The 19067-nt window shown below is 44.5% G+C and overlaps 1 protein-coding gene across 40 annotated transcripts in view; it reads right to left on the bottom strand.

The window, feature by feature from the left end:
• The window catches only part of LOC119973340 (mucin-2-like), a 136164-nt gene that overhangs the window by 108447 nt on the left and 8650 nt on the right, over positions 1-19067 (bottom strand). For all 40 annotated transcript variants that reach the window (XR_005462290.1, XM_038811248.1, XM_038811253.1 and 37 more), the window contains exons 6-21: positions 18707-18785; positions 18460-18551; positions 14403-14607; positions 14070-14195; positions 11490-11610; positions 11253-11391; positions 11031-11123; positions 10872-10944; positions 10333-10470; positions 6167-6322; positions 5020-5114; positions 4485-4611; positions 1631-1880; positions 1494-1549; positions 1297-1382; positions 595-746 (exon numbers count right to left, since the gene is read on the bottom strand). Coding sequence is in view for 39 of the 40 variants with exons in the window: in XM_038811248.1 (XP_038667176.1) it covers positions 595-746; positions 1297-1382; positions 1494-1549; positions 1631-1880; positions 4485-4611; positions 5020-5114; positions 6167-6322; positions 10333-10470; positions 10872-10944; positions 11031-11123; positions 11253-11391; positions 11490-11610; positions 14070-14195; positions 14403-14607; positions 18460-18551; positions 18707-18785 (1988 nt within the window). In the remaining variant the exon portion in view is untranslated. The remainder of the gene's footprint in view (positions 1-594; positions 747-1296; positions 1383-1493; positions 1550-1630; positions 1881-4484; positions 4612-5019; positions 5115-6166; positions 6323-10332; positions 10471-10871; positions 10945-11030; positions 11124-11252; positions 11392-11489; positions 11611-14069; positions 14196-14402; positions 14608-18459; positions 18552-18706; positions 18786-19067) is intronic.

Here is a 19067-nt window from a genome sequence, read left to right as displayed (position 1 = left end):
CGGAGGCTGGCATCAAACCCGCCCGTTTTTGACACCAGCCTCACGATTTCTCCCGGGTTCGGAGAATCACGCCCATGGTACCTGGGAGTGCGGAATACAGGAGAAATGTGTTTACTCATACTCAGGGTGTGGATCTAAGATAAATCATTCTACCACATGGAGAAATTTACACATATAGCTTATAAGATAAGGGTGGGAATTCTCCTGATAGTGTGATGCACCTTTCCCACCGGCAGCACACCCAGCCATGCGGGTTGGTTTCCCGACGACGTGGGGTCGCTTCAATGGGAAATTCCATTGACAGGCGCCGGGAGTAGAAAATCCCGTTACCAGTAAACAGTGCGCTGCTGAGAAACACGCTGCTGGGGGACTGGAGAATCCAGTCCAAGATCTAGATAAGTGCATAAGGGAGAAAATAATATAAAGATATACTCTTAAAGTGAGAAACATCCATACCAGCAGTGAGCAACTGAGTGAGATGACCTGTTTCTGTGCTGTCAATTCAACACAGCAACATTACATGGAATGATGCAAAAATAAACATTGTCATGCATTTGGTAATGTTGGTTAATTTTTCCAATTGTTTAATCTCACCAGTTATTGCAGTCCTTTGGAATTGTGATTCCAGGAGCGTAACTTTCTCCTCCGTATGAACAAGAGCACTTTTCAGGAGTAATACATTTTCCATCCTCATCTTCCACAAGATTATCAGGACAGACACAGCCAGGGATACAGCGTTCATTTGACTTTTAGCAAAAACATAAATTAATTAATTTTCAATTTGGTGTTAAATCCAATTGAGACGCAGATTCACATGAGTTCGTAACTATTGCTTTTACACCGCGATCCTTATTCTGAGGTGAAATGTTCAGAGATTAGTTCAAGAATAGCATTCTGCATAATCTAAATATTGCACTCATTCCATTCCATTGAGAGCGCGAGTGAGCCAAATAGTGAGGTAGCATTACATTGGAGGCCCTGGTAAATCCAGCCTTGGGCTGGATTTTCCGTCGTGCCGCACCCATTTTCTGGTGTGGCACCCTCCGCCAGCAGCGGGATCCTCCGTTCAGCCAGCCGGCCAATGGGGTTGCCCATTATGGGCACCCTCACACCGTCGGGAAATCCGCTGGTGTGAGCGTGCTGACGCTGTGCGGAGGATCTCGCCAACAGAGAAGGTGTTAATAGTTTTAGCTAAAATTGAATATTTGTTGCATTTAATACCAATAGTTCAGAATAACTGCACATTGAAAATTGCAAGAGAACATTAAAAACGTTGAATGCACAAATCGCACTTACACATGACTTATTATATCCTTTGCAGGTCTTTCCACAAAAAACGTCCACATTTCTACAATCAAAATATACTTTCCCATTCAGGCAGCCTAGAAAAGAAAAATTCCAATTTTTTGTTTAGAAATGAACATCCATTTGGATTCAAATTGTCATGTTGATTTATATTAACGGCACTGGAAAGAATGAAAGCAATTGTTCACCTGGGCTGGTAGTTACAGGAACTGTTGAACAGTAAGGCTTGCCATTTTCACAAGTGCTGAACGAAATAAGAGAGTTATATTATTGTACTCATTTAATTATTTCCTCAATATATGTGGAATATGATAAAGATACTTACCAGGTTCGACCATTCAGAGTAACGCTCTGCCCTGTTTTGATAACCGTGTCTCCAATATAACATGAGCAGTCTGATTTATCAATACATGCCCCAGTGTTGTCCATGTACTTGCCCTCTGGACAGCCACAGCCGTAAACTGGCACATCCTTAACCGTGCAGGTGTAGTCATACTCGGATAATGATCGACAAGTGCGGTTACAGGCTCTCATATCATTCTCAAAGACCTGAGTGTTGGCACATGGTGGTGTACCTAAGTGGAAAAACAGCATAGATTTTAATGATGCACTTAAACCCCAATAAGTATAGATCTCATTCATATTGTTTGACTGGCAGCGAACAGATGGACACTGGAACTTAGCAAAATAAGAATACAAACTATTCCATTCCAATTCTCTTTCCACACCTAACCGTGCACTAAGGCAGACCTTTGTCTGCTTCCATAGCTAGTAATTCCTGGAACAGGTTGCTAGTCTATCGCCAGGGGCTTATAGCTTGAGGAACACTACTCCATATCAAATGTGGCTGACCAGGTGTCTCTCCTGCTCTCACCACCAGCCATTGGCTTCTTGCAAGGATTTGCAGATTGACACTCAACCTGTCTGACCACATTATGAACTTACCTTCCTTGGTCATCAAATCCGGGGGTAGATCTTGAACCTGGAGCATTTTGGCGTATTTAGGAGGGTATGTCCCAGAAACACCCAGCTATTCAACGGCACTTTGCCATTCTTTGATTTTGGGGAGATTCCGAGGCCGCACTTAGAGTAATTTCCTGCTGGCGCACAGATCTTTATCAACCCCCACCTCTTCCACCCCCAAACCTTGTTGAGGCCCCTGGGAACTCCATCAACCCCCCCCCTCCAATTGGCAAAGCCCCTCCTTTGGCCCGAACCCTGGCGGTGCCGACCTAACACCTAGGCACCTCAGCACTGCAAGCCCGGGTTCCTGGCAGTGCACTGGTATCCTAGCAGTGCCACCTGGGCATCCTGGTAGTGCCAAGATGGTACTGTCAGGGTGCCCATGTTCCACTGCCAGACTGGCAGTACCAATGTGCCAAGATGCCAGGGGGTGCCAGGATACCACCCCACCCTGTACCAAACCACCTGGGGCTCTCCAATGGCCTACCAGACCCCCTCCCCGAGGTGCCTTTATGCCAGGTCCACGCTTGTGTGAACCAGTGTTAAACGGCCCCCTGGCAAGGACTCGTGGGTACGGCAGTTGAGTCCCAGGTGCTGGGAAAATCGTTTAGGCTAATTTAAATATACAGATCTGAATCTTGCCCAGTGAGGGAGAGATTCAAATCGTGCCAAGCAGAGCAGGTCTGGTGACTCATGATCAGCCCGGCGTAGAGCCTGATTTAGGGCCGTTGAACGATTCACCCGTTGCGCCCAGATCCTTGCCGGGAATAACGGGCTCCACGCCGGGCACCAGACCGATTGTGCCCTTTCCCTCAGGGATTAGGATGGGAGGATGTCACTCAGTGGAATTTGAGTACTTCCTATCTCCTCAGCTTTCAGCGATCTGGACATTGACAGATACTGGTGTCCACAGGAAAAGGGAGAGTACAATGAGTCGATGTGCAGGCCTTACTAGGCCTGGAACAACCTTTAAGATTTTAGGCAGCAGAAAAGTCCCTCTTAGAAAGGGGCTGATAACTGCAATGTTTGGATTTGAGATTACTTCTGTCTACACTGGCTGTGAGAAGCTCTAGCATGAGCTGCCCCCCCCCCCTCCCACCCCCACCCCCCACCCATTATGACTGCACACTGAATTATTGAAACTGGGTGACCTTTTCTCCTTCAACGGCATTGTGAAGACATTGGCCGGCAGAGTGAGATTGAAAAATGTCAACTCTGCTAACACTGGTGCTGAATTTATTTCACAATGTGAAGGCTGTCCATCATGGCAGAAATCCCTGAAATGGCCAAAATTTTGAAGTCCGGCCCCCGAACCTGGAATTTGTCATTTTCACGAGAGTGGGACTGGAGTACGGCTGGGGTGCGAATTGCGGAGGCAACTGACCATTTTAATCACTAGCTGCCTTCACTGGCATCCAATTTCTAAACCCTATGTGCAAGAATCCCAGAGTGCGCAAAACAGACTAGGGAAGAGGGCACCTGAACTTGGTGGATTCGTATGGATAGCCAGGGAATGCTTTGGAAGTGGTAGGGAGATGTCTGGAGGTAAGAAGTCCTTTGGGATTGTTATACTTAAACTTAATAATGTTTCCACACAAACATGTTAGAACTTTCAAACTGTCAAGGAGCTGTCAAAGAATTGTTCAGCTATCCAGGAAATATCAAACATGTCCAGGAAATGTCCATGGATACGAGGTGAGTTGACATGAAGGGGCTAAGGGCAAAGAATGTTGGGCTGGAGTGTGGCTTGGCATGAGTGTCCACTAAGCTGGCATGGGTGAATGAGGGTTTGGAGGGGGTGGGTAGGGGTGCATGGGGGTAGGAGGGCCACAGGAGGGTTGTAGGTTGGCATTGGTGGGGCAGAGGGAACCTGTGGGGTTGAGGGGTGAAGGGCTGATCTTTGTTTTATTATTACTTTTTCATGATTTATACACGGTGTCGGAGGACAGAGACAGACCTTGCACCCAACCCGCCTCCAATCCAAGCAGCTTCCGCACTCATTTTGGGGTACCTGCCCCGACACCGACTCCCATTTCTGCCACCCTTCCTCCCTCTCGTCCCCTACCCCACCAACCAAATATCCACTTGAAGGAGGACATTTTAAAAGTTCGGGTTCACTGAGCCAAGAAATCTCAAGACTTGCACACCCGACTTGGTAAGGAAATCCTGGGCCTCAGATCCTGTTTTCGTAAAGGGTAAGCAATATTACAACTTACTGCAAATCTTTCCTCTCCAGTTTCTCATGAAGATACCGTGAGCAGCACACTCATGAACATACGCCCCCAGCCCAGCACACAGACAATCATTGATGTTCTCACAGGCACAGGTGGCATCTACGCACATCTAAATAATTGAAAAAGTTAAAAATTCAAGCAGCACTATTTCATCACAAGAAAAAAAAGCAAGAGTGATAATTAATATTATATTTTAAATTCATGTCCTCCATACGGAGTTGTTTATCACAAAGCTTATATAACCGCCAAAATTAATCCTGGTAAAATTTTCCCTTTCTAAAGTTGGCACCCTGGGGAAAATTATATCACCTGGAATGTCGCCATGTCTGAGGTTAAATAACTTTGCAGAAAATGCACTGCACCTGGGATCTTCCTGTGCTTTATGGATCTGTTACTCAATGGATAAACTCAACCAGTCAAGGGGGAAGCACAAAGGATTCTGGTTTGACAACTTTTTACTTTATGTTGAAAATGAAGTATTTCCATTTGTAAACATTTACTCTGGATCATTCCTTACCTGATAATAAAGTGCGGGATCGACTGCAGAATGACATACTGAAAAGGCACCATTAGGATCTTTTATGGAGTTGCAGTTATCTTTTGCATATTTTTCTGAAATAAGAGTTTTCAAAAAAATGACTTTTACTGCAACAGAACATACTTGGATTTAAAGATATTTCTGCACGTTAGTGACAGTGTTTCCATGCCAAGTCTAGAATTTTCTACGCACACCATTAGTGGGAGTTAACATAATTCATCTGTCAAAAGTATGTGGAGCATTAAAGCAGGACAAAGAAATAGGTTTTGCATTTGTTGGCTAATATTGACAACACACACTTCATTTGGCCTCAACAACCTCTGGGCCCACTCACTGCACCTGTGGATGTGTGGTGGAGCAGGTAAGTGTGAGGAGTCAGGAATAGGCTGTTTTGTTGAATAGAGCTTGCTGGTGCCTACATCTCTAAGGCTGCTTGTTGGCAGCCCGCCACAAGAATAGGTCAGGTGGAATTTCTGATGAGGCAGCAATGGTTTTCTTTAAAAAAAATGCTGAATTATTTATTAAAGTCATTGGCCTACACTATCTAGCTTCTTAACAAATTGTATCTTTTTTCACATGTTAACCTTTTTCCCAATGTGCCTGTGTGTTAAAGAAAATCAGTTCAATTTGAAGGCTATCATCAAATCAGCAGAAATATGCTGCCCTCATTGTGTATTTTGGGCCTTGGTGGTCAGGCTTGTGGGCTGCATCAGTTTCGGCTGAAATTATTTAGAAACCAGTATTAACTATCCCAGAAACTCAATTTATGCTTAACAAGACTTACACTTTCCATAATCCTTTATGCTGGTTTGTTTAATGTCACTGATAAAATTAGCCAATACTAGTGTTTATGTTATCAGAACAGGCCTCTATATAAATTAATTGTAATGGGAACACAGAACATACAGTGCAGAAGGCGGCCATTCGGCCCATCAAGTCTGCACCGACCCACTTAAGCCCTCACTTCCCCCCTATCCCCGTAACCCAATCACCCCACCTAACATAAGAACAGGAGTAAGCCATTCAGCCCCTTGAGCCTGTCCAGCCATTCAATGAGACCATTACTGATCTTATAAAAGGGGACACAAAACAACCATACTTATATTGCATTAGAAAAGATAATTACCATTTTCTGAACTGACACAAGGAGGAGGTAATATTGCATCTGGGCAACTGTCCTGGATCTTCCAGGAATTAACGAATGTGATGGGGGTACTTTCCACAATGCCACCTCGAGACAGAAAATCATCATCTGCTTTATCATTGAAGACGCCACATAAACCTGAAGGAAAAGAATATAGGTCAACACAAGAGAGTAGTTATCTCAGGAATACTCCCTCCTGGTTTTGAGAATACCTTTGGCCCAACAGTATATTTTGTTAAGAGGTATAAATTAGTTATTCAGTTTGTGACCTAATGATGCCTGTGACAAATGTGAGCAATTCTCATATTTTTAAATTTGTATTTTTGCTGTGCATACAAAGGGAGGGAATCATTGGTTTTTGCAGGGGCAACGTGACCGTTTGTAGGAGACATACAAATGTGGTTCGCTTTCTGATTGCAGGTGGCATAGTTAATGGGAGGAGGCAGGTTTAACCAGGTAGCTTCTCGAACACCAAGAACCCTGGACAGACAGGGTTCAGTTTTGTTCTGTTCTAACCCCTATGAGACCCAAGGGGACGGCTCGATCAATCTCTCGGTGGGGCTCGCCCACTGAGGGGCAGACGCTCAACAGTGGGGCTCGTTAATTCCCTGAGATAAAAGTTGGTCGGGTTGGGACTTAATAATAACTTATTGTCACAAGTAGACTTTAATGAAGTTACTGTGAAAAGCTCCTAGTCGCCACATTCCACCACCTGTTCAGGGAGGCCCGTACGGGAATTGAACCCGTGCATTGCAAGCATTAGCTGTTTAGCCCACTATGCTAAACCAGCCCCTGTGGCTTGGAGTGTTGCTTAGTTCTAACTGTGAGTAGGAAGTAAACTACGATAAAAGGTTGGAGTTAAAGGCAAAAATTGAAGAAAATCAAAAGGGAGGAGTAACCCTTCCCATCCAAATCCTAGTAAATTAGACATATTTCATTTCATATTTATGTCTAAAAATTGTGAACACTATTCAATTGTGTTATTTTAATAAAAATATCCGTTTCCTTAATTAGCATTTTGTATATATAACTATATAGAGGCAGGGTTAGAAAACAAGTAAAATGTTGTAACTGCTAAATGTAAGCTAATCCATTGTTACTGTTGCGTTTAATTCTGTTTTTAAATTGAAGTTTGTTGCACCATAATAGAACATAGAACAGTACAGCACAGAACAGGCCCTTGATGTTGTGCCGAGCAATGATCACCCTACTCAAACCCACGTATCCACCCTATACCCGTAACCCCACCATGGCAGATGGTGAAATTTGAATTTTGTAAAACTCTGGGGTTAAAAACTGTTGTTTGCCATGGAACCATTGTCATTAAAAACCTAATTGGTCCACTAAATCTGCCATCCTCCCCTGGTCTGCCTACATGTGACTCTGGACCCACAGCATTGTGGTTGACTTGTATATGGCCTGGCAAACCAATCTGTGCAATTAGGGAGAAGCAATGAATGCTGGCCCATCCAGAAAAGCCCAGATCCCATGAATGAACAAGAATAAAACTTTAACCACATTTCTCTACTTTGTAATCAGGTACCTAACATTACTTTAATGACTGGGAAAACAATTTGTCACCAGTACACAGTAGTTGAAAGCCAATACAAAGTTTTATTGCTATTTTTAAAATGTGATATATAAAGCAAACGTGTTTTTGTCAGCAGATGGTTGTCATGTATAATACCTCAAGTGTTATGGATAGACTTATGGACAATTTGTATTAAGTGTACCTCTGGGTCTTGCATGCTGTTTCTCATGGTGAGGTATGATTACACTGTTATGAACAATGGTGTGCGGGGGAGGGGGCGAGCTGCTGGTAGGGGGTTGGGGAGGGTAAATGGGTGGTACTGTGGGGGTACTTGAGTATGAGTCACATTAAAGCTAAATGAATTGTCAATGATTACTTTCAGAGGTCTCAGTGATAGTGAAGTAATTGTTTCCTGATATGTTCTTGGAAAATGGGAGCCGATTAGGATTTATAGTTTGAAAAACACATGCCAGATGTAAGTACCCGGGTTTCCTGTGGAATTTTGCCAGGTTCCAGGACTTTTAAGGGAAAGATGCTGACCTTGTTGGTTAGTTTGCTGGTTTAGATGGGACAGCATCACCAAGTGAGCTGAGATGTGCCGACATCAAGGTGAATGGTATTGGACTTCACCATAGGTGAAGGTGCAGGGGATTGAAGGGCACATGGACTGGGGTGAGCTGGAGAAAGCTCAGCTGGGAAGCAGCCTTGATCGGTGCCCCACGCCCCGTCTCAAAGAAATTTCAATGTGAGTTTTAAAGGGATGTAGGGACGGTCAAAAGAGAACAGTGAAGTACGTTATGTGAGAAAACACCCACACTCCAAAGGTGGGAAGGCCCTGTATTCTTCAACCTCCACCCCCACCCCCACCCTCCAGCCCCACCCCGAGGGAGCATCAGTAAGCAAAATCCTGGTGAAAGCACTGAGAAGCAAGCCCACAGATATTTGGGGAAAACATACTCATGCAAAGCTCATGCCATGCAGTATTTCCCCTGGTGAGTTGGAGCTGCAAGGAAGGGGAGATGGTGGCCATCTGAGAGAATTTGGGAAGAAGCTTATAATGGAGAGTGATGTAACTAATTTTCACTGACTCCTAGAACATGGGTAAAATTTGGAAGGAGTTTCCTGAGTACATTAAGTATGTTGTGGCTCTTCAGGCTTTGGGGACTGTAGAGCCTCTGTAGAATTTTAGTGTAGAGTGTTTTACGTACTCATTCTATGGAGATAAGTAGAGATACCTGAGCTGGATGATTGAATCTGCATAGGTGAACAATCTGCTTTTGAATTCTCAGTATAAATAAAAATATCAATGCTGTAACCATTGAGAACAATTGAAAATATAGATTCTACTCACTATTGTTCTGTCTGTCTGACTGTCTTGTCTGCCTATTCTTCTCATTCAAAGTTTCTCCCTTTCTACCTCCCCAGTTGTGTTTCTTTCAGTTTGTTTTGATGCCACTTCCCTCTGTCTCTTTTGCAGTTTCTCTGCCTGCCTTTTCGTTTGGAATGCTGTCTCATAGCATTGGCACCTGGACTGCTGCTTTCCCAGATATGTGGGTCGCAAGTTAATACAGACCTGGCCTATGGGCTAACCTAATCAACACCACAAGAACTTTCTATATGCACTGCACAGAGTGCTGTTCGGAGCATAATATGGTCATAAGAGTATGTGTGATATTCAACTGTTTGCAATTGTTGGGATGGTATTAGGAAATTCAGTAGCATTTGTGGCAGAAGGTAATAAATTGCAATTGAATCTTATTTTTGTTTTATCAGGTGAATATTGACATAATTGTGACTTATCAGGAATGCTAGTCTACTATTTTTCTGCAATGAAGCTGGTGATTTCCTTACATGAAGTGGATGTTAAAGAGATGATCACTTATTCAACATTCAAATGTATCTGCAGATAACAAATAGATATGTTTGCCAGACAATTAAAAATGCAGTTCCCGCTGGGAGGATTTGGTGATGACAGACATTTCATCCTTTTTTGTTGGCTTATTGTTATTTTCCACTCGCCAATGAAAATGAAATGAAATGAAATGAACATCACTTATTGTCACCAGTAGGCTTCAATGAAGTTACTGTGAAAAGCCCCTAGTCGCCACATTCCGGCACCTGTTCGGGGAGGCTGTTATTGGAATTGAACCGTACTGCTGGTCTGCTTTGGTCTGCTTTAAAAGCCAGCAATTTAGCCCAGTGTGCTCAACCAGCCCCTGCCTACAATGTTGAAACTTTACTGAAAGGTACCTTTTGTGCTCCATCTGTTTTAAAGGGAAATGTGGGTTTGCCAAACACAAGTCGCAATTTCCGATTTAACTCAAATTCACCAACAACCATTTATGGGTTCTCATAAGCAGCCCAAACATACTCGCCACCCATATGGGAAGGGCAATTGGCCAAAGAAAAAGATGGAAAACAATAACTTTTGCACATTCTCAGTCATCTGCTGCCCTGTATTATGGAATCTGCCCTGCGTTCTCAATGGGTACATTTTATTCCCAGCTCATGAAATCAGGATTATTGCTGAAGCATTTCTACTTGAAGAAGTAGTATGAGTGTAATTCTGTAGCTAAATTAAGTATACATTTAAACTAATAAATCATATTAGCCATACCCTTTGTGCTTTCTTTAAAATCTTCAGACAAAGAGATGTAAAGCTGCATGACCGGAAGTATCTGCACTTGCATTTTCAGTCCAAATGTTGTTGCTACTTGAATGAACATCGAGGACTGCTGAAATATTGTTATTCCGCCTGTTTTAAAGAAAATATAGCACTTGAACTCACAGTAATCCATTTACTTAGTTATGTCAGAATTACCTTTATTCAACTGAAATGCTGAGAAATACTAGGGCAGGTGCCAATCAGACTTGATCGGATTTGCACGCTCACCAATAGTTAACATTACCCCAGCCTTAATGAGTTCAAGCCATAGCACGCTATTTTTCAATGTGGAAGGCGCAGAAACCTTTCATCACATTTTTAAAATACTTTAATATGTGCCCGATGCCGTGTACCCTCCACAGTTGCAGAACTGGAAAGTGGGGTTAAATTTGGTGGTTGCCTTCCAACCTGTCACAGACACAATGGGCAGAATGATCACCTCCCATGCAATATATTTCTCTTATTTTGATGAACAGAAAAAAATTCTTTACCTGTTCGCAGAGGAATTGCGATCGCATTCCCATCAAAATGCACTTTGCCATCATTGCTGAACATGAAGGAAGTCTGTCAAAAAAAAGGGCGCATTTATCATTTTCATTATTTATCGTCACGTTGGAAGGACTATAATAAATTATTTTACAAATACTCACTTGATTATTTGTTAAGGTGACACGTTGCAAACATGTCTGTTTAAATGCTTGTTGGCATTGGTGGATCTCTACCTTGATGGTCCAGTCCACTGTCTGTTTGGAAAAACATTGAGAAATGGAGAAGTCGCAAATAATTCAAGCAAGTATGATTATGGCTAAGGTATTAATTACACATTTTTAAACAAATTGATTATAAATGAGATAAAAATATAGGAAACATACAACAACAGCATCGTATGAGCAATCCCCTATCATGCGATAATAATTATTGTCAAATGTTGTGATGCAAGTTGCTTCTTCAATTTTGCATTTCCCAGGGCATCTAAGGTGGGAGCATGACCACGCTCCCGATTCACAAGTGCTAGAATGAAAATGCAAATGGAATAATTGAGATTTTGTAAAATGTTTGAATATTTTTAATGTAACAACTACAAGTGCAATGTACTGTATAAAGCTTACCATGACTGACAGGAATCTATCCTTTTCATTCCCGATGCATAAATCTTTCCATCATATTCGCAAGGGCAGTCTGCTTTCTTGATGCACGTGCTTGTTCTTCTTATGTTGTCAAGAACAGTGCCTGAGATGATATGAAACGCATATCTAAGTACTTTCTTCCATTCACATTAAATTTCACGGGCGCGATTCTCCGAGGCCACGCCGGTTGGGAGAATCGGCAGCTGTGCCATTTTATCGCTTGTCGCCGGTCCTGCGCCGTCCTGCCATTCTCCCAACCGGCGAGAACGGCTCTGTCGGGTTCTGGGCCGCGTCAGCTGGAGAATCGCCCGAGACACTCACAACAGCGATTCTCCAGTATCCCCGCCGTTCTCCGGCCTGGATGGGCCAAGCGGCTGCTCCAACCCGACAGGTTTGTGTCTGGTCGCTGCCGGTGGGAACTGTGTGGGAACGCTGGGGGGTGGGGGGTTCCTTCTCCAGGGGGGTGCCTCCGATGGAGTCTGGCCCGCAATCGGGGCCCACCGATTGGCGGGCCGACCTCTCTAAAGGAGGACCTCTTTTCCTCCGCCGCCCCGCAAGATCCATCCGCCACCTTCTTGCGGGTGACTTTATTTACGCGACGCCAGCCGCGTCATTTATGCGGCGCCAAGGCCCAGCGTGCGTAAAATACGTGACGCCGCTCCTAGCCCCCCGGGGGCGGGAGAATGGGGGCTGGGAGCGGGCTCCAACGCCGGAGTGAAACACTCCTGTTTTCACTCCGGCGTCGGGACTTTGTCTCCATTTCGGAGAATCGCACCCCACAACTTTAATTTACAATTACTAATCCAATGAAATCAGTCTTTGTTGACATTCCTAGCAGTATTTCGCTGAACGCCGCTTTCCTTCGCTGTTGGGTCAATCAGGAATATAAGAAATTCTCTCAAAACAGTATTTGTTTGTTATTTGTTCCTTATGAGTACAGGTGGGAAGGTCATGGCTCCTTGCTACGTAAGCAATCGGTGACTGATGCTGGAGAGCTGCATGATTAGGAGTGGATCGTTCACTGAGTTTTCTCTCTTTCCCTTTGGAAAATAAGTTTCATCCATTTGCAGCACTCCGCTGTTGCGCAGCATTTAAGACGATAAAGGTGTTTGTCAAATGTGCTCAGAATTAAAGATAATAGTGGACATGTCTGATGGTTGAAATATCTTGGAATGTGGGTTCTTGCCCTATGTGGCTTTCCAAAGTCATCCATGAGGTTTGAGTTTACTGGGTCAATAAGCGAACATTTAATTAGCATGGACATGTCAATCTGGCACCTTTGAGGAATGCCTATTACTATATGCCCTCTGTGGGTAAAACCTCTAGAAGCAATAATTTTTTTTTATTAATGCTGGCTCTGACCCTCTTTAATCCCTGGCTAAAACGCCTGACCAATAGCATTTCAACCAACCTTGCTTTTCTAAAGATGTGCAGGTTATGTGGATTGGTCATGCAAAATTGCCCCTCAGTGTCCAAAGATGTGCAGGTTAGGTGGGGTTATGGGGTTATGGGGATCGGGCGAGGGAGTGGGTCTCGGCAGAGTGCACATTCAGAGGGTTGATGTAGATCCAATGGGCTGAATAGGCTCCTTCTGTACTGTAGAAATTCTATAGTTCTTTATTTCTATGGTCTGGGCACTTCCCTGGGACCAACACTCAACTTTCTGAAGGTAAAAGTGCCTCATCTCACTTTGTGCAATGTTCACCTGCACACCAAATCCTGAACAAACCAATGGAGCTGCGGCAAACAGCATTAGAGATCTCCACTCATTTCTCCCCCTTACAGTATTTGCCTTGTATTCGAGATGGGGCTCCCAACACTCACAAGGAAAGTTGGAAAATCTGAGAAATTGTTGAGACGATATGGAACTGACTCCCAGTTCTTTTGGTGAGTGGGGGAGGGGACAATCGGAATTCCACTAAGCGTACTGACAAGGGACCAGCTGATCCCCCAGGCCCCTCCAACCCAATAAATTGCCAGATCCCTATGCCTGGCATAGCATCACTAAACTTTTTGATTGATCTTATATATCAGCAAACATTCAAAAAATAACTATTTGGAAATAATATTGTGCCATGAAAGTTAGATTGTGTGTGATAACGAGGACACTATGGCTTAAATGGGCATCACGGTAGCATTGTGGCTAGCACAATCACTTCACAGCTCCAGGGACCCAGGTTCGATTCCCGGCTTGGGTCACTGTCTGTGCGGAGTCTGCACATCCTCCCCGTGTGTGCGTGGGTTTCCTCCGGGTGCTCCGGTTTCCTCCCACAGTCCAAAGATGTGCAGGTTAGGTGGATTGGCCATGATAAATTGCCCTTAGTGTCCAAAATTGCCCTTAGTGTTGGGTGGGGTTACTGGGTTATGGGGATAGGGTGGAGGTGTTGACCTCGGGTACGGTGCTCTTTCCAAGAGCCGGTGCAGACTCGATGGGCTGAATGGCCTCCTTCTGCACTGTAAATTCTATGACATATGGCAAATTACTTGGGAATGTTTCATGTTAAGCTAATGTTAAAATACAAATAAAAGATTAAATTGTTTTCAATTAATAAATACAATTACCCTTTGGACAATCACAAGTATTCACACATTGATCGCACTGTAGCTGAGGTTTGGAATTAGAGCAGGTTGGAACACATGCCGGGCCACATTCTTTGTAAATCTGAGTTGCTGGACACTCGGGATTTACTGAAACAGAAAAGCATATTTTTATTTTTTCCATTAAGATCACTGATGATACCAATATGTGATTAAATGCAGATATAGATAATCTTATTTGCTTCATGCTCGTGAGAATTTTCATTAAATGATTACATCTTGTTGATTGAGTTTTATTTTCATGGCATGCGTACTTACTCAAGTGTTTAATTGACCTAATTTCCAGAGATAACTTACTGCATTTAGTATATTTAGTCTTCCAATCCGGATGGAACTGCAAAATGGCTTTATTACAGTGCCGTGCCATCTCTTCAAAAGTAGCACATTCACAGTTTGATTTTTTACAGGTGCAGGAGTCTGCATTACACAAGTTGATGTACTTCTGTGTAATGGTGTTATCAAAACAGGATAAGAGGGTGCTCGAGATTCCCTCAATACATTGCTAAAAGTGAAAATAGAAACATAATAAAAGTTATGCAGAAAAAATCCCATTGCTCCAATCTCCAGTGATTGACTTGTCAACAATATAAAAGCATTTCTATCGCTATGAATGGTAGCCATCTAGAATGGGGAAAAAAGAATAATGACAAACGTTTAAATATTCTGTGATCTTGCTTCATTTATGTTTGACAATCAAGAATTTATGCGGGGATTGAATTAATATTGTGGAGAGTTCTAATTATAACCTTTTTGCCCCTGTGGTCTGAAGCCCCAACAATGGTGATTACCTTCCTCACGCCCTGTTCTCCATCAAACCCATTTTCATCTGCAGCCACCTCTGGAGGAAAACCCTCTGCTAACTTCTGTGACTGCAAATGAACTCTCCATCCATTACCCTCCCTTTGGCACTTTTGATTTGCTCGGCCACTCTTTCACCTCATGTGGGAACCAACCTTTTGAAGCAGTGAATGGTAATGATCTGGAATTCACTGTCTATGAGGGTGCTGGAAGCAGAGACAATCAATGATTTGAAAAGCCGATTGGATGGACACTTCATTCCACATCTCAAAGATCATCTCATTGATGAGGACCACGTCTTGGCCCCATTCCGCTTGTTTATTCCTATGGTGGAAAGGGTTCCCTCACATCAGAACCCATGAGCTCAACCTTACAAATCTGCTGTCATCAATCACCTACTCAAAAATCTTTTGTCCTGCGTAAGTACACTCCCATTTCCAGTAACTTCATTGAAGCCTACTCGTGACAATAAGCGATTTTCATTTCATTTTTCATTTCATTTCAAATCTGCGTCCCAGGATCAATTCCCGGTTTGGGTGACTGCCTGTGGGGAATCTGCACTTTCTCCCCGTGTCTGTGTGGGTTTCCTTCAGCTGCTCCGGTTTCCTCCCACAAGACCCGAAATACATGGGGCGCGATTCTCCGCACTCACGACGGGGCGGAGAATAGCGGGCGGTGCAAATTTTTACGGCGACGCTGGTCCGACGCCCTCCCGCTATTCTCCCCCCCCCCCACGCCCGCCCCCCGACACGAATCGCTGCTCGCCGTTTTTTTACGGCGAGCAGCGATTCTCCCCTGGCCGATGGGCCGATTTCCAAGGCCTTTATGGCCGTTTTCACGATTTTTAATACACCTGCTATACCAATTCGTGAAAACGGCCGCAAAGTGCCATTCTGCACAACCATGCCACCGATTGGCACGGCCGCACCACGGCCGTGCCAAGGGTGGCATGGGCCCGCGATTGGTGCCCACCGATCGCGGGCAGCGGGTCTGATTCCCGTGCACTCTTTGTTCCTCCGCCGCCTCGCTGGATCAGTCCGCGGGGTGGCTGAGGGGCGATACGAACCGCGCATGCGTGGGTCTGACACATATGCGCGGATGACGTCATCCGCGCATGCGCGGGTTGGAGTCGTCCAATCCGCGCATGCGCGGCTGACATCATCATATGCGTCAGCCGTCGCTAACTTTGGCGCGCGGGCTTAGCGAAATTCGTTAAGCCCGCGATGCCGGAGTTCACGGGGCCGCGATGCTAGCCCCGACCGGGGAGCAGAATCGGGTCCCGGAAGGGGGCGCGGAGGCTGCCGTGAAACACGGCCTGTTTTGTGGCAGCCTTCACGACTCTCCGCCTTTGCGGAGAATCGTGCCCATGCTGTTAGGTAATTTGGACATTCTGAAATTCTCGCCAGAATGTGGCAACTAGGGGCTTTTCACAGTAACTTAATTGCAGTGCCAATGTTAGCAGACTTGTGACAATAAAGATTATCATTATTATTATTATTAATGCTTCTTTAGAATTTTGTTGTTTTCCAGATGTGTCCAACTTTTGCATGACACTTTGTTTTAATCTTCCAATCAGTATTTTCCCTCTCACACAGCAACATAATCATGAACAACATTCCTTAAGTTTGTGGCACATCATTTCTCTTCTTGTTATCCATGACTTCTCTGTAGCCTTTGAAATGGTTGATAACCACATCCTTCTCCAATGCCTCTCCTTCTTGCTCATTGGGTCTGCCTCACTCGTTCTACTTCTACCTATCTGACTGTAACGAGAGCTTCTCTACTAATTGTTTCCTTTCTCATGCTTATGCTATCAGCAATAAAGTCCAACTTGAAACCACCTTTACTCACTCCCCTCTTCCTTATCTACAACATTGTCCTTGCAAAAAATATCTGAAGCCATGGATGCATCTTCCACATGTACCCTTATGAAACCCATTTCTACACCTCCACCAGTTCAATGACCACTCTAGTACCTCTGCAAAGTCAAATTGATTGTCCATAATCTAGTTGTGGATGTGTCCACCAGCTAAAAATTTGAAGCCCAAAGCCATCACAATTTCCCACAAACTCCACATGCTAGAATTTACAGCCTCTCCCCACTCTTTCCGTTGACTCCACATTGGCTTTGGTTTGCCACTGAGCCGGGCACTTTCTTCGATCTCAATTGTGAAGCTCACGTCCAGCTTTGTCTTGTCTGTCTTAATCCCCTTGGTGTTTTGGTCTGGCCTATTATTTTACCTTGGAAGGACCAGGCAAAGGTTCTGCCTCTTACAAATCAATACAAATGCCAGCAGAAATGGTTGATGTATGGTCTTCCCCTTTTCAACGGGGGCTCCACTGGTCTTCCATGGAATTTGCAGCGGGAGAGTGACGCAACCCCCTTGGAAATTTGTGAATCTGGGGCCAAGATTCAGTGGATTTGAGTTAATGTCCGCTGAATGGCTCAGTTAGCGGGGTGTTCCTCAGTGCCTGCAGCGCAAAGAAAGATGCTGATATTTAGCAGCACTTTGCCGCTTTTTGGCCTCGGGGAGATTCTCTCTGCTGAGGCCGCACTTAGAGGGATTTACTCAGGCTCCTCACAGATCGGAGCACCATTTTTCCCGGCTGCTCTGATCTCCCCTCTTTCAGGCGCCCCCCACCCACATTTTTAACCCCTCCCTTCAACCTCCCAACATTGAATAGGCCCCCAGGACACCCACCCTCACCTACCCCTCTACCTGGCAAGGACCCCCTGGGCCTGACATCTGGCAGAGAAAGGTGGCACCCTGGCACTCCCTGTGGCAGCCTGCCAGGACCACCCGGGGCATACTGGCTGTGCCAGGATGGCAATGGCAGGGTACCAGGGTGACATTGCCAGGGTGCAAGGTTAATAGTGCTATGGTGCCCAGGTGCCAGGGGGAGTGCCAGGGTACCACCTTTCCCTGTCCTTGACTGCCCAGGGATCTCCAGTGGCCTGGGAGAGCTCCCAAGTGCTTGTCTGCCTGGTCCACATTTGTGCAGGCCAATACTAAACAGCACCCTGGCGATGTCTCCCTGGCATGGTTTGTGAGTCCCGACGGCCGGGTGAATCCGGTGAACTTGTATTTAAATGAGCTGTTTGGCCTCGAGTCATATCGAGCGTCATGAATCGCACGAGAGGCTTCTCGCGAGATTCAACGGCCTCATCACAACACCGAATCGGATGCTGAATCTCGCCCCTATTTCACCATTGCTTAAATATGAGGAAATGTGGGCTGCACGGTTTCACAGTGGTTAGCACTGCTGTCTACAGTGCTGAGGACCCAGGTTTGATCCTAGCCCCAGGTCACTGTGTGGAGTTTGTACATTCTCCCCATGTCTGCGTGGGTCACCCCCATAACCCAAAGATGTGCAGAGTAGTTGGATTGGCCACACTAAATTGCGCCTTAATAGGAAAAGAATTATTGGGTACTTGAAATTTAAAAAAATATGAGGAAATGTTCCTCTTTCAAAACTGACATCTTCAAAATGTGCTCTCAAAATATTGAAGTTTCTCTGCTGTCTTTCTGCAATTTGCCCTTGATCATAAACTTACAGAGTTGGTTAGACACGATGACACATCTGTGGGTTGGCTAGAACATGTGTGGCCCAAAACATCCAGCTTATTTAAATCATAAAAGTCCGGTCCTGAAAAACAAAGATATGACAAACAAGCTCAGCAAATTATATAAAATACGTCAGTAATGACATTGAAGATGACACATTACAACAACAAAGCAAGAAACTTCACTTATTCTGGCAAGAGAAAAAACAATTATTGTTTTAACATTTCTTCTTTTTACCAGAAACGGTGCTGGATCCTTTTTCAAATTTCCCACATAAGCCACAGAGTTGCCCTTGATAGCTACTGTCTAGAGTTAGCTGCAAAGAAAAATAAATATAAGATGGTTAGAAGTGATTATGTCTAAAAGAGTGAAAGTTCCAATTCCTGTGGAGGACAATAGAAATTGCAATGCATTTTTATTATGCAAGGAAGTAACTATTGTACCCTTTACTGCAACTGGTTTGCATGAAGCTGCACATTCGTGGAAGATATGCTTTAATTATTTTTCTTTGCCACACTAGTTATTCCTACACTGAGTGGCAATGCACGGCATTTTGCAATTCACACTGATGACTGTTCTCTTCTCGTTCTACTGCTCC

The sequence above is a fragment of the Scyliorhinus canicula genome, chromosome 11 (assembly GCF_902713615.1).
Source record: "Scyliorhinus canicula chromosome 11, sScyCan1.1, whole genome shotgun sequence".
Classification (NCBI taxonomy): domain Eukaryota; kingdom Metazoa; phylum Chordata; class Chondrichthyes; order Carcharhiniformes; family Scyliorhinidae; genus Scyliorhinus; species Scyliorhinus canicula.
Note: the sequence above shows the minus strand (reverse complement) of the source record. Positions and strands in the feature narration are given on the sequence as shown.